Source organism: Triturus cristatus, chromosome 10 (assembly GCF_964204655.1).
Source record: "Triturus cristatus chromosome 10, aTriCri1.1, whole genome shotgun sequence".
NCBI classification, from domain to species: domain Eukaryota; kingdom Metazoa; phylum Chordata; class Amphibia; order Caudata; family Salamandridae; genus Triturus; species Triturus cristatus.
Window position 1 is genome coordinate 1020495256 of NC_140593.1, and position 15562 is coordinate 1020510817.

The 15562-nt window shown below is 45.4% G+C and overlaps 1 protein-coding gene across 1 annotated transcript in view; it reads right to left on the reverse strand.

Annotated features, from left to right (window-relative positions):
- Positions 1–7087, reverse strand: part of EIF2AK1 (eukaryotic translation initiation factor 2 alpha kinase 1) — a 326533-nt gene extending 319446 nt beyond the window's left edge. Inside the window, exon 1 of the mRNA XM_085629019.1 lies at positions 6782–7087. Coding sequence (XP_085485145.1) covers positions 6782–6920 — 139 coding nt within the window. The 5' untranslated portion in view covers positions 6921–7087. The remainder of the gene's footprint in view (positions 1–6781) is intronic.
- Between the last annotated feature and the right edge of the window lie 8475 nt (positions 7088–15562).

Below are 15562 nucleotides of genomic sequence, written 5' to 3' on the forward strand. Positions count from 1 at the left end.
GTCTTACGGGCAGGCATATGAAGAAGCACATCCTAGATCGACAGTGAATCTGTCACTGAGGTCACAAGACCCTTGAGGCCAGTCCACCTCACCCATTGGTACCTCCATTGGCCTTTTTCCAGCACTAGCAGTGCAACTTGCCAGGGGTTGGCAATGTAGGATTTGCATGCACACCAAACTTAGGGGGTGATTATAATGGCAGTGGGACCGCCACGTCACCCCGTCGGTGGCGGTCCCACCGCCATTGGTGACTGCATCACAGCCCGCCATATTACAATGGCGGGTGGTTACCTGGCGGTCGGAAAGACCAACCACCACGCACCCGACGGGCTTCTTGAGCCCGCAGGTGTGGTGGAGGGGCTCGTGGTTCCTACAATGCTGGTGGTGCCTACCATGCACTGCAGCAAGGATTACGATGTCCCTTACCCGCCAGCTTATCAATGGCGGTTCACCTGCCATGGAAATGCTGGCGAAATGGACATTGGGGGCCCGTAGCAGGCCCCTTTACCCCTGGCCCCCAGACATGGGTCCTGGGGGGGCATCAATGATGCCCCACAACATATCACTGCACCATGTGGCAGGCACCGATATATTTAACATGTTCCTTTTTTTTTTTTACTTTGCGGCGGATGATGCAGCCAGCAGCACCTGCTGCAATGTAAAAGATAGGCACTGCGAACACCGTAGTGGCAGTCGCATTGTAATGCCTATCGTGGGGCCTCCACCTTGAAGGCCAGCGGTCCCATTCCCCGATTCGATGGCGGTGGTACTGAAGTCCGCCTGCCATCGTAGTCAGCCCCTAAGTTTGCATTTTATGAATATGATTCAGCGGTAAATAAATTGATGCTTGCAATTTAATTGACTTTGGTTGGCCTCTTATCTATGAGATTTCCCTGTTGAATGTGCCTTTACATTATACATTTTTGGTTGTATGAATTGATTGCATACTACACTCTCCTACAGGTATTAATTTGAGTGTCATTAGGAGTGTCTGGGACCAATTGTTTTCTTAGGAATTGTTTTCTTTACTAACCTTTGCAAAGGGCCCTAAACCTCACAGCAACACAAGTCACATTTCTTTTAGTAATTTGGGATCCGTTTGAGCTACAAAATTGTTTTGGAGGAAATCGTTAGATTATGCAGCAGATGATGTATTATGTGGCAAATATGATACAGCCATAGTTAAGTGGAAAACATTTTTCCACTTAATTTTGCCCCAACATTGTAGTTGATCAATTTGTAAGTTCCCCAAACCCAAAAGTCGAGTTTGGGCACAATTTGCATTTTAAAAGCAGCCCTATAACACAGGGCTACTTTTAAACTGACCTCAGGCTTCAGCAGTGCACACATGCAAGCGCAGAAAGGGCTGCTGGCCTCTAAACTGCCATGCCTTATTATATTCTAGGGACTTAAAAGTAGTTCCAATCCCCCTGCCCTATTATGTACTAGGGCCTTATAGGAGAGGTCATGCCAATCATAGGGGTACCCTAACCCATAGTGCACCCTAGTGTATGTAGGTGTTTTCACTGTATTTTTAAGTGCCTCTTTCAGAATAGCACTGGCTGTTTAGGCAGAGGCCAGGGCCAGTCAGTCAGGTACCACCAGTACCAGTCAGCAAAAAGTTGGGGAGTGCCCAGGGCGGCTTTGCAGCACTAGAGAAACACAAACTCAGAATGTAAAACATAACACCATGGTTGGGGGGGTTCTCTTCAATAATCAGAATTGATTTCTATCCTAATGAACCCATTTTCCAAAATTAGGATAGGGAAAGACTGGGGAAAAATCATAACGTTCTAATCTATACATTGAAGTTTTTATGCAGCTCTTTGATGACGGTTAATAGATCACTGTTCAATGTTAGGATTTTAACTTATAAACTTCAAATACCAAAAGAATATCTCAGACAAAAGCAGTAACTCACTGACCTATTGAATTAAAACTTTCACTAAACAAGCCTTCGATCTCTCTCAAAAAAAGAACATTAATCACCAAAGTTATCTTCACATTTTTATTGTTGCCTGAAAATTGCTGGAGACCAGGAATGCAGCAGCAGGTACTTTTCAAACCCTAATGCACTTGCAAACACGACGCCCCCACCCTAAGTCAGCGGCCTTTGTTTGCTTTGTGCATTAAGATGCAAGATTCATATATATGTTTTTTTTAAACATTTGGTCTCATTACTATATGAATGTAAATAACAATAAAGCATACATGCAAACTGTGACTACATGCCTGCTTTTCTCAATATTTCACTTTGAAAGTATGCGATTGTATTTGTTTAACGGGCGGTGATTTGTATAGGGTCACTGGAAAGTGCACAAGGTTGTCCCTGTCCCCCCCAGAATTTTAGTGTCTCCTACGCCCCTGGAGGCAACCGCTCCAACCCTGCCACTGAGCAGAGAGAAGAGGCTGCAGTGAAGGGACTTCCAGGGATGCAGCTGTGGAGCAGATACATTACCAGTGCTAGGATCACCCTAAACCTCCAGTATGCCATGAGGCTGTAGCAGTGGGGGCATAGGCCGCACCTCCTTTCAACAGACCATCTACACTTGGCACCGACCTGCCTTCCATGACCCTTCACTCGCACCCCAGTCTTGCGATCTCCCCTTATCCTCGGGGGATTGGCTTCTCCCCCGTTTGACGACTCTTCCCTTTTACCAGCCCTAACCAAAGAACCAACTCTAGCCCCTACCTGAAACCCGTCTCTGGTGCCAGCTACTTCCCTTCGTTTTAAAGACTGTGCTATAAACCCAGCCATAACAGGGGCCTTCCCTAGCACTAACTTCTTCAAACGTCCCACGGCCGAATTTCTCGCTTTTTGAAAGAGGCGTCCCAGTCTGCCTCTCCTCTCCTGCAATTCGTGCAAGGGCTTGTTGGATCAGTTCTTCCCAGTACAGAATTTAATCATGCTTAAAACGATTAGATCTTCTGTAATGTATTGTCTTTGTGTGTCTTTCTCTAACCTGTGTATCCCTGATTCAGGCAGGATGGGCCCTTTAATGCGCCTGTCTTTTGGGTGGAGAGAGTAGGTCTTCCCCTACTCTCTGTACACACCTCATATACTACCCCCGCTCTAGGGCTCAGGGAAATGTTCCCCTCCCCCTTGCCTCTCTGTACACATCACATTCACCTTAATGCAGGGACGCAAGAGTCCCTCGTTCCGCTCTGTGTCTGCCCCATTGACCCCTCTGATCCGGATGGGTGCAGGGAGAAGGGTTCCACATGCTCTGTGCGCGCTGCATATACCCACTTCTGGGTGCAGGGAGGTGGGCTGACCCTTACCTCATATCTCCCCAACTCTTCTCCTTTGCGCAGGTTGTTGGTCATCCACTTTTACCTGTCTCTAAAGTCCTTGTATGCATCCCTTTCTAGGTCTATGGAAGTTAGCTGTGTGCTCTTTTCCTCTGTTACTTTTCCTCTCTGTGAACGTACAACAGTGGCTCCTTGGTTGATTGGATGGGCTCTGTTCTCCAGTTCTCTATACTCATTCACTTTATTTACACCCCTTGCTTGTGGTATCCCATGTAGTTTCAGTTGTGAAATTTAAGTAAGTTGTTGGCCCCCCATAAAGGGTGAATTCTGCATTTGGGGAATGCTGTTGGATTCTTGTAAGTTTTCAGCTTTTTTTAAATGTGAAATTACAGTGATGTCAAGAGGGACAACACACACAAATAAGGGGGAGTTGATGTGTGGTTTATGCTTTTAATCCTTCCAAAGTTGCTGGATCGAGAACTAATTCCCATCATGGTTGTAATGTGTGTATTCTCCTGATTGTGTGTAAGTAGGCAGTTTATGCTCTTAGCTGCTTTTCCCTCCTGCCGAAGTTATCATTTTGGCTCCAGCCACCTGTGGGCTGGAGTAGCGGACTTCAGCTCTCTTTTCTGTGATCAACTGTGAGTGCTCTGTCCAGTATGCTTGCCTGCTTCCTCATCTGTGGACCTGTGCACTGTGCAGACTGCCCAGCTGTAAATTATTTATGCACATCGCTACCTCTGTGACAAGTTTAGAGGGGATTCTTGCTCCTGGGCCATGTTTCGGGGGGACGCTTGCTTCTTGACCTTGTTTTAGAGGAGTGATAACAGTGGCAGATCAGCCTGTTTTAGAGGGCTGGCGAAACTGGCTAATTGGTCTTGTTTGACTGCAGGTATGGTGGCTCGTAGGCCTGAGTTTTTTGGGTGTGAATGGGGTGCTGACTTGTGGCCTGGTTTGGGAGGGAGGTTAGGTGCTGATGCTGGCTTCTGCGTCTGGTTTAGGGAACAAAGGTTCAACTTTGTTGCAGGGTTAGACACTCCTGGGCCTTGTCGATAGACTGAAGACTCCTGTGTGTGTTCTAGAGGTGGCTGAAGACTCCTGGGTGTGCTCGAGAGGGCTCTGGCTCGTGGGAAAAAATTAGGGAGGCACTGGTGCATATGCTCAGCTTAGGAGTTGAATGGCCTAGGGGTGCTCTTTTCTGAGCTGATAACGCAGGTGCTGTTTTCTGAGCCCAGTTTAAGTCGAGAGAGTGTTGGTTCTTGAGCCCAGTTTAAAGGTGGGGGTGCCATTTCCTGGTCTAAATATTATAGGAGAGGCTGCTAGTTCCTAGAGCAAATGTATCCACCATTAATTCTGCCCTCGCATAAAGCGGATTGTGATTTCATCCTGCGTATATGGCGAGCAGTGTGAAAAGTACATATTTTCCCATAAACATTTACACAGTTGTTTCTCTGTCAGCCCTTATAATTGATTTATGGAGTAGGTGGGACAAGTGGATTTTACAGGACATGTAGATCTTAGTAAGATTTTCTCCCTTGGCCAAGTAGATTATTCACAAAATTTCACACCCCTAACTAGTGCAATTGTTGATGCTTCTAACCGCCGAAAGCAATTTTAAACAGGGTCATCATCAGGACCAAACAGTGGTAGCAACATATAAAGAGAGAGTACGCCAAACTCATTAGCATTTACCTCAGTACAATGTGCTCAAATATCTCAAATCAGGATTCTAGTTATGAACAATGAATCAGTATTGGTTATGATTTCGATATAGGTCCCCCAACGCAGGATACTGTGAAGTTGAACCTAGAAAGAGAAAGCTGCATAACACAAAAGTGATCCACCCTAATTGGGGATATGGAGAGCAACCACTTGCCGAATACCATGGCGACTACGATTTAGCCCTTGAAAAATGAAGAGAAATAAATAAATGTAACTGTAGATTCTCAAAGCATCTAATATCCTTATCTGATTAGCCAAGGAAGTCTAAGCTTATACTTCCTCCGAGGGGACCATTGTCTTTTTGTATTACGGACAAGAAAAGGTGAGCCAAGTGCTAACAAAATAAATACTCTAATGTAAAGATAATGCATCTTTAATCGAGAACTATACATTGCAACTAATGTTTGGGGCTCCATGATCACAGCATAGAGACTACAGAACCCACCGACTAGGAACTCGTAGTTTGAATAGGCGAGGTTAGACCCCAGTGGTATTCTCCGAGAACAAAAACACAGAGATTAGAGATGTCCTAGAGGAGAAACGTCCTAATTCTGACACAGACTGACACGAATACAGAAATGCACAGGGGTATGGTTAGCAGATCAATACCAATATCGATGTGAATCAAGTTCTGGCTCTGGCAGTTCCAATTACTAAAACTACTGCAGTTTGTATGCATGAATAAAGTAGATAATCTATGCAGATATTAGAACCACAAGCAGATTTCTTAAATAAATAAAAAGGAAGGAGAGGCCATAGTGATCTTCTTGGTCCTGATGAAGGCTGTTAGACATGTATGGGCAGAAAAAATCAGCCTTAACATGTAGACCAATGGTCGCAGGAGCTCTATAAATCTACAAGTAACCGCTTTTGTTTTCAATCTTGACATAAATTGAGTGGGAATAGGGATGTTTATCAGGTGTAATTAAAAAACTGTCTGGAGGTTGAGACAGTCAACCAAAAACAGGAACTGTCAGGGTAAACCTGGACGTCTGGTGACCCTACTTTAAAAAAAATGTAATTGCTAAAACTATACAACCCATTACAACGACATTCTGAAGTATTTTTTTATTATTGTTATAGTAAGCTACATGCTCGGCACAATAAACAATATTCAATCAACTGGCTAAAAAAACACCTAATGTAACTGAAAGGCATTATAATAAACATAGATAACCAGTTACAAAAAAACAACTTGCACCAACTAAACTTTCTTAATAGCAGTTCCGTAGGTACATGTAATTCCATATGTGATCAACTGCGCCTATGAGACACTTTTTTTTTTTTTAAACAACTTTATTGGGGTTTTCAAGTGGGTACATCATAGTACACATTACATTGAGCATTTTAGTTATACAGAGAGCTCAGGATACAATTCAGGCATTGTGCGCCATCTGTGCCAATTGTGGTGTTGTCTACGAAGCTTATCAAGAATGTCTCAATACAACTAAGGAGGCCACCAGTTCATAACAGTGTTGTGCATTACATCCCTAGCCTCCAACCTATTGTGCCCAAGGGGAGCGTTGGCGCCTATGAGACACTTTACAAGCCACCGGCAACTGATTCACTGATATTTCGACTGTACTTGGTAAAAAGTGACATGCCGACTAAGAAGGGGTAAAGAGCAGTCTCCTTCTCCTACTATTGACAATTTACATGTGTGCGATGTGTCAGTTGTTCCATAGGAAACACACACACACATAGGGTAAGTGAAATCGTTGTATTTGGAAGAAATGCAGGCAAAGAACAGTCAGCGGCAAAAGACGGGCATGTCGGGACACAGAACACCGTAAACGTTTTCCCTTACCGTCAAAGGCAGCTGCCTCCTCCAAGGGAAAGTCCAGAGGAACTTTCAGCTCAGCCTTCCTCATCAGTTTGTTGTCCCGTTGGTCAGCAGTAAAACGGACAGCATAAGACGACCCTGCACCGGCATCTCCGCGATTCATCGCGCTCTGCGGGCACCTTTCCCTGTGGCAGAAAAACACCCTTAAAGCTGCTCTCCCGAAACCTCCCTGTGGCAGAAAAACACCCTTAAACACCCTCTCAGCTGTCCCACAACTACATGGAGCAGTGACAGTTACAATCACATGTCGCCTCCCCCTTCGGTACCAAAGGGGAGTGAGTCTGCGTCAGAGCTCGGGAGGGCGGGGCTTCCTGGTTAACAAATATCCACTGTAGTAGTCTTTACTGTAAAGAGGCAGCGCTGGCGGCCATTTTGAAACAGTTTGGATCTCTATGGCGAGTGTACATGTTTTTGTTGTTATGGGAGGAAGTTGGAGTCGGAATGTTCTGCAAAGGTCGTCATTTTGTGACGGGTGTAAGTGGGTTATCAAAAAACAGAATGTAAGAAACCTACGTAAATGACCCGAACAAATTATGCATTTTTAAAGGTGAAAGACGAACTCAAAAAGCTCCAATGAAGGAAAGGAGCAATTGTATCCAAATACTATTTTTGTATTGTGGGTATGTTAACAAGCATTTGCAATGCAATAGGTCTTGCATTTGAGAGAGTTTAAGCTATTGGCATTGTAAATGACAATGCCTTTTATTTATCTGTTTTGCTAACTAACATAGATAAAAGGCATTGTCATTTACAATGCCAATAGCTCAAACTCTTGTAAATGTGAGACCTATTCAAAGAAGGGGCCGCCATTGTTCTGGCTACTTGGCAAGTGAAATCACGCATGGCACACTGAATGTTGCAGGAAAGCATTGCATATGCCTGCAGTAGGAGAAACTCATTAAAGAAAATAGTACTTACAGACTAAAAATGACACACTGTGTAACAACAAAAGTAAATGGGCCAGTCCTCTGGGAGGTTACAAATGAAGACAAGGTTGTACTAAGGAGGGACTAACAAGTCTATTAACTAATCAGAAGCCAGCATTTGCAAAGGACAATGACACAAGCCAATGACAAATATGGGCGAATAGTGGGCGGGGCTTCTATTACATACTACAATACAGCATGCCGCAGAGCAGCGCATGCGCTGCCCAGGCTCGACCTCAAAAGGAATGTAACGGTGCGCAACAGTCCCACCAGCAGCTATAATGACACTACTCGGTAATAAACTGTCACGAGATTGACCTCGAGAAGCTCAATGCACCTTTATTTAACCCCTTGGCACTGCCAGGCCTCAAGAGTACATGCTTTGTGTCTCCTCAACAAGTAGAAGCAGAGTGGCTTCCACACCATCCCTGAAAAAATGGATCCTCGGCATTCCTGGATCGGTTAGGGATTCTTCAGCCTCTTCTTTTCTCACATCAGTAACCGGCACTTTGATGTTTTGCATTGCCATCTCTTCTCCCCAAGTTGCAAATAGAGAACCTTTTACCTCCTCTAACACCCATGCCTTACTCCCGAAAGGTTTCCGGAACATCCATCCCTGACGTTGGTCTCTGCATGAGGACATGATCTCACACCTGAAAGTGGAGAGTTTTATGAGGACTCTGAACAAAGCTTTCTGCATTGGCGTAGACCAAGGTGAGGACCACGAGTGGCGTTTACATAATTTCTGGCAGGTCTCAAATCAGTCTTGCCTGCACCTGAAGGCTTGGAGTGTCCGGAGTTCCTGAGCGTGCTCGGTCCACAGGTGCTTGTAGCAACAGCAACTGAATCAGGTGAGTTTTGCCACATATTGCCCAGGCAGGCCGCTCTCAACGAGCATATGGGGTTGCCAGCTCCTCACTACACAGTGCTCTGACCTGATCAGCGCAGCGATGCACATGGCTCAATTCACTGTGGCCGTCCTCTGACAAACGAGAGTTGCAGAGTTCACATGGGCAATGGGCAGATTAATGCAGCACCCATCTCCTCACACCTTGCAAAGTGAATCCACTCAACAGGCTCTCCAGTGGACCTCGCTCCCTTCAACCCTCTCTTCTTCCTCATAGGACACATTGGTCTTGGCAAACAAGCAGGCGCTGGTGCTCTAGTCTCCAGGGCAGGTGGTCTTGGGGTCCCTGGTTGACGTCCCTTCACCCAACAGGGAGACTAGCAGTCCTTGCCCCCCTCAGTCATGGTCACAGGCAAAAGTCTTGCAGAGCTTCCCTTCCTCACATAGCCCATCTGGCTTTTTGGCATATGACAGTTTTTGGGGTCTCGAGCTCCACTTCTTGTAGTCCATTTCCAGACACCAAATATGATTGAGAGTCTGAGTGTTTGATGTTTATTTTGGGGGTCTGCTTCTTTTAAACTGCCCATTCCTCTGCCCTATCTTCCTCTTGAAAGCAATCTGTCACAGCAGGAGCGACTCAAAAGCTGATAGCCCCACAAACAGTTCACGGGAGTGACTAGAGTCCACACCTGGATGTTAGCCACAGTAATATGTGCATCAAAACGTTGGAGGCATTCCTCTTCCTCCTCTCCAGGTTTCACCATGCAGGCCTGGGTCTGCCAAAATGGAACCCAGAGCCTCCATATACTGTACAATTCACAGGTACACATACACTCAGTGCATCTACACAGACTACAGACACTGCACAGCACGGTATCCTTCATGTATTGTACCACTCATAGACACACTTACACCCTGCGCATGGATTTACTATGCATGCCCTGCATGGCACTACACCCTTCATGTATTGTACCACTAATAGGCACACATACATCCAGCATGTTCATTCAGCCTGCACACACTAAACAGTACTGCATTATCCCTGTACTGTAGCTTTCCAAGGCACACATACACCCTGCACAGAAACTCCACTCAGGCGCTGCACAACACTATACACCAAACCGATGTAGGCCAAGGGTGAGTTAAGCACACAGCAGCAGAACTTTAAATGAATGAGCCTGTAGGCCTCACTCGAGTGACACAGGTTAAAGAGGACCTTTTTACTCTTACTGGTCACTAGATGGTATGCTGCCACCACTGCACTCATGCCCGCTTAACGTCTGGTGAAGGCAGTAGCCTCTCACCACTAGGAGGGTAGCACTTTAGATATTCCTCCTGGCGCAACAAGACCTCAATCTTTGAGACAGGCCTATGTCATGGCATACATGCATGATCAGTTTTGCGTATGACAGCAAAAAAAGCATTAGTGATCCATACATCAGTACAGTTAGGGCACAAAGGGCAGGGAAGCACGTCCATTACTATGCAGAGGATTTTTCTGTCCCAACAGCCCCTGTCTTTGCGCCTCTCTGAGCACCCTTGAAGTATTTTGTGCGTGTTTCAACCCTTTGTACTCAGGGCACAAAGCCAGTCTCCTCCATGGTAGCCACACATACTCACGTTTCAATGCCTGTGGTGATGTTGTTCAGCCGCTGGAGAGCATGCAACACTCCACCCACCAGCATTGTTCTCTCCCTCTTGGGGATGTCATTGATGCCACCACTGACTATGCAGCCAACTAGGCTTACTTCCGCTTGGCCCCAGGACTTCCCATGGCACCTCCACTCCTGTCCTCACTGCACATTGCTTTCCAAACCACACAAGACCAACATCCCAGGCCAGGGTAGGACTGCTAATGCAGGTAAGGTGACGTAGTTCTCATAAGCCAGAACCAGCTCGCTGTCAAAGGTTGAGGGAGGAACTCAAACTCAAAATTAATGTCTGAAACGTCTGTAGTTCCTTTATTTGGTAAAATTCTAAGTGAACAAGTAGAAGAACTGATGCATGTCTCAGTTAAGTATATAAAGCATTAGGAGATAAGAGGTACAAGTTCTTGGTAGAGCTTGCCAAGGACATTTGACAATACTTCCTGAGCCACAAAATGTCAGTGATGCAGATGTAGCTACCAGTTACGGGCTATGCAGTGACAGGTAGGATTAGCAGTTCCCAAATACTCCAGCACCTGAAAGCTAGATCTGCTGATAATCCACGACCTCACAAAGGGTTAGATTTCCTTTAGGACTGATATTCTGCATCTCACTTGAATCATCATCCAACCCTATTTTACAGTTGGAATATAGACATGGAAGCTCTCACAGTGGATGCTTTTCTGTTGGCAGAAAGAGGAACCTGTGTTAATCAGTTCCTTTATTCATAATGGTTCTTTGTGTCAGAGCTCAACTCAGCAGGCAGTAAAGGGAACTGGATCTACTGACACCATTTTGGAGATAATATGTATGGTTTCCAGTCCTGCTGGTAGTTGTCAAATCCTCTCCAATACTTCTTCTCTAGAGCCCTCAAATCCAGATGTACCCAGGTAGAGTGTTATATAGATTCACTAGATATACCTCACAGAGCATTCACCTGTTTCATTATTTTGTTGCATCAGACTGGGTATTTACAATGTTTTTCCTGTGTCATCCATAGGTCTCCCTCCATGCTGTTCCTACCCTTTCCTTCCATTGCTTGACTATCCCACTAGTCCACGTGTATTCATATTCCGGACTTGGGGCAGTCGAGACGTGGACCCCTTTTGAGCATCAGCACAATCCCGAGGATTCTGGAAGGCAGAACCTGACACAACAGACTTGAGCCAAAGGGGCAAAGAAGAGATACAACTGAAATAATTTTCTATATAAATTGCTAGAATAGGGTATAGCATATAGGACTGTCAAGTCATACACTGCCTTTTTGGCAAGGTGTATGTCAATAGTCAGTTCACCTATGGGTGAGCACCTTCTAGTTAAGCTGTAAAAGGCATTCATATTACCTTTCTTCTGGAACTACATTATTGCTAACTAGATATGATAACATATTTTTTAAATGTTTACTCAAATTTAAGGTTACCCGTGTGGTTGTAAGGAGGACAAAAACCTCCTGGAGATCAGTTTCACATCCCTCCTTTAGGGCAGGCTGGTGAAAAAACCTACTTTTTTGGGGTTTGAGAGGCCTATTCAAGCTGTTGAGCATGTTTCTGTAAGGCTCTGGCCCATACATAAATGTTCTTCAAGATCCTAACCACAGTCACTATATCCTCAGCAAATCCTCTGTGGCAAGCCCAACGGTGGGTGACAAAGGCAGTCCCACCGGAGATTGGAGGCATTCTTCCTTCTCCTAGGTTATCCTGTTGAACGAGAGGAGACACTCTTCAAGGCCTAGGAACTCCCTCTAAACTTCTGGGTGATGGCTGGGGGATCCCCTGCCCCCCTCAAGTGAAACTCAGTGGCCCGGACCCTCTCCAAGGATGCAAGGACTACATGTAGCATTAGGCTCAACTTGTGTAAGTTGTTGGTTTTCTGGTTATCTCCTGCCACTTGAAACCGCCCACCTGTGCACCTTTCCTGGGCCTGCAGCCCTTAAGGAGAGCTGGCGAGGGAGCTAAACGGCTTTTTGACTTTGCTTAAAAACATGGGGATGGGATCCTTTCCCCAGACTCTGAGAACATCCAGAGGTTGGTTCTTGGGGCGGCCCTGTGGAGTGACACCCAAACCACCTATCACCCAGAGAGAGCTCATCCGTACCAATAGTACCTCCACTGTTGAATAGCATTGGATGAATCTCACTCAAGGGATGTAGCAGTGGTGTACATGGCAACAGATGGAAGTGACCTGAGGTGCGAGAAAGCTGAGATAGCATAGTGGGAGTCAGTCAGTCAGACACATGAATTAACGCAGAGAGGTGTATATTGACCAAGCAGTATGGTCTACACTTCCTTGACTACACAAACTTGTGCCTAATAGAAGGACTTTTGCCTCCCCTATTCTCTCCCTCTCTGCAGGGGATATCTACATGGTAAGCAAATCTTGGGGTCCAGGTCAGTGACAGCGGGGATGGTGGTGTAAGACATAGCTGCTCCTATTTGTAACGAAGGACAGATGAATAAGTTAATGAGGATAAGGTATTGCTCTTCCCCAGCTACCAGGGAGAAACAATCCATGCTCCAGGAGATCTCATAGGGTCTTCTTCATTGAGGGTGGTGATTCTGCAAGCCACGTAAACCTCCCAAACAGCCATAGAAACAAAGAGCAGAGAAGTGGGTATTGCTCTCCTTTATCAAGACCTCTGAGATGCTATGGACAGGTGAATGAAGCGGAACAGCAAATTTCTGATGGGAAGTCTCAGTCAAAGATTTAGAGCCTTCAGTCCTACACATTTCTGGGTTGACAAGGGTTCTGAGCAGAAGACAAAGAGGGTCTGGCTCATGCCACAGTCAATGCTTTGCGAGCTTTCCTTAGGGAAATGGAGTGGGCCTAGCCTGGAAGATTTTTTGTAGAAAGGCTACGTTCCTTGGTGCAAGCGGACAGGCTCTTACCATGCTTCATCATTGAAAGAACCTAATGTGCCCTAAAACAGAGGCCTCCTCCCAGGGCTTCATCAAGGCTGATGATTTCAAGAATCTTAAATTACAAAGACTGCGATAAAACCCTACAGACTGTACGCAAATTAGCTCAGGTCCTCGTTGACTCCTCCCGCCTAAGGTTTTTCCTGCCTATATTTGTCAGGTCCATTGACAAAGAAAATCCTTTGAAGGAGGTAGGCAAAAGCTGAGAGTCATAACCATAAGATACATGTTCCTATTCTCACAAAACTTAAAGTAATATTCAACTCAAATTCAGTTTTCTTGTGCACATCTGAAGAAGCCTGGAACTGGGTAGTAAAAAAACATTTGCAATGCAATAGGTCTCGCATTTACTCGAGTTTCAGCGATGGGTATTGTAAATGACAATGCCTTTTATTTATGTTTTAAAAATCAAAGGATAAATAAACAGCATTGTCATTTACAATGCCAATTGCTCAAACGCTCAAACTCGCGTAAATGGGAGACCTGTTGCATTGCAAATGCTTTTTTTTGTAAAAAATTTTTTATTGCACATTTTGCAAAGTGTGACAGTTGCATTCCGTTTGTATGACATGGTGACACAATTCCGTTGGTATACAGATATTCATTCACGTATGTCTCACAGTACAGACCCCACAGTTTCATCCCCTGCGTCCACATGCCTCTACTGGATATATATATTAAGTAATCGTCCATCATAAATTGCTTATACACTGACATCAGATTCCAAATCGTCCAGCGGGGGTGGTTCACATATATTGCCCCGGTAGGCTTTCCAATCTCCCCAGAGCTTCTCCCACTTTTTTGGACACCCCCGATGGATATATACTGACTTTTCCGCCATCATCGCCATGTCCATGTCTTTACACCAGTGATCAAGTTTGGGGCTAGCTCTGGACCCCCAGCGTTGTACAATGTTGCGTTTCGCTATTGTCATGCCCAGAGTTACCCAATCCTGAGCAACCGTGCTGAGATCTGTTGGTGCCCAGATATTGAGCAGGAAGCACCTCGGGCTTGGGAGTGTGGTAATATGTGTGACCTGGGAGAGAGTCTGCATTACCGCCATCCAGTAATGCACTATTTTGGGGCAGAGCCAGATAGTATGGTAGAATGTGCCGTCCTCTCCACACTGTCGAAGACCGAGCGGTGTGTCCGCATAATGCATCTTGTACAGGAGTGTCCTAGTGTAATATGTGCAGTGTAGAATTTTTAATTGGACGAGCCGTAGTCGTGATGGGAGCAGATGCTTTTTTAAAATACCGGTGGCAACTCTATCCCTCCCTCAAAACAACAACTTTCGACATTGGAAGCCAGCTGCCAGCGAGTTTATCGATTTGAATCCGCCGTGCCGGGTGTTGTCGAATTGCGCGTTCATGGGTCAGCTGTTTGGAAAGAGAGAGAGAGAGAGAGAGAGAGAGAGAGGCACGCAGAATGAAAATGGCAGGAATGGCGTGCCTGCTGTTTAACAAATATATTTAAAGAAACAACATTTGTTGAGGTGCACATACCACAAATTAACAGCGCCACCACTGCTCAAAATATTTAAAAATGCGATCTTAACCCTTAATGCTAGCCCTTCCCTGGCGAGCGCGGCCCCCGATCTTGAAACAACCATAAGTTATGTGCATGCTTCGATGGGGATCGTGTGCTGCTTTTCCCATAGCTTTCTCTATAAACTATTAACAGGCAGCAAAAGCATGCGGCTGCGAAAGATAAAGCTCAGCTGTTGTCACACTGATTTTAATGAAAAAGAAAGCACGTGCAGTCGCCATTATTGTATGAAGCTGCTAAAAAAAACGGAAGGGGCGCGGCCGCTATAGTTAAAGTGTTAACGTGCCGCGCTTGTAAAAAAAAAAAAAAAAATGCAGTTGAAAAGGAGCAAGTTGCAAATAAAGGCGTGCAGCAGCTTTAATTAAAGCATGCTGTGTTGCCAAAATAATGTAGGTGAAAAGATACAAGCAAAACAAGCGCCCTTGCAGGGAAGCATATGGTGCCAGCAGTAGGACAAATTTGTTAAAGAAAATAGTGCTTACAAACTGTAATTAAAACATACCATGTAACAACAGAAGTAAAAGGGCCATTCCTCATGGGAGGTTACAAATGAAGACAAGGCGGTACTAAGTAGGAAATAACAAGCCAATTACCGAATCATAAGCCAGCATTTACAAAGGACGAAGACACAAGCCAATGAAGAATATGGGCGGAGAGTGGGCAGAGCTTCAAGTGCATACTCTAACACAGCATGCCTCGCAGAGTGAGCACTGCATGCGCACTGCCACTAGGCTCGATCAAAAAGGACCTTTCCCAGAAGCACACCAAGGGACTTCAGGCAGAACTGCAATACGATTCTTTGGGCTCTGGGCCTAGAAGCAGACAACACAAGTATAGTAGAGGGAGGCAATTTGGCCCTAACA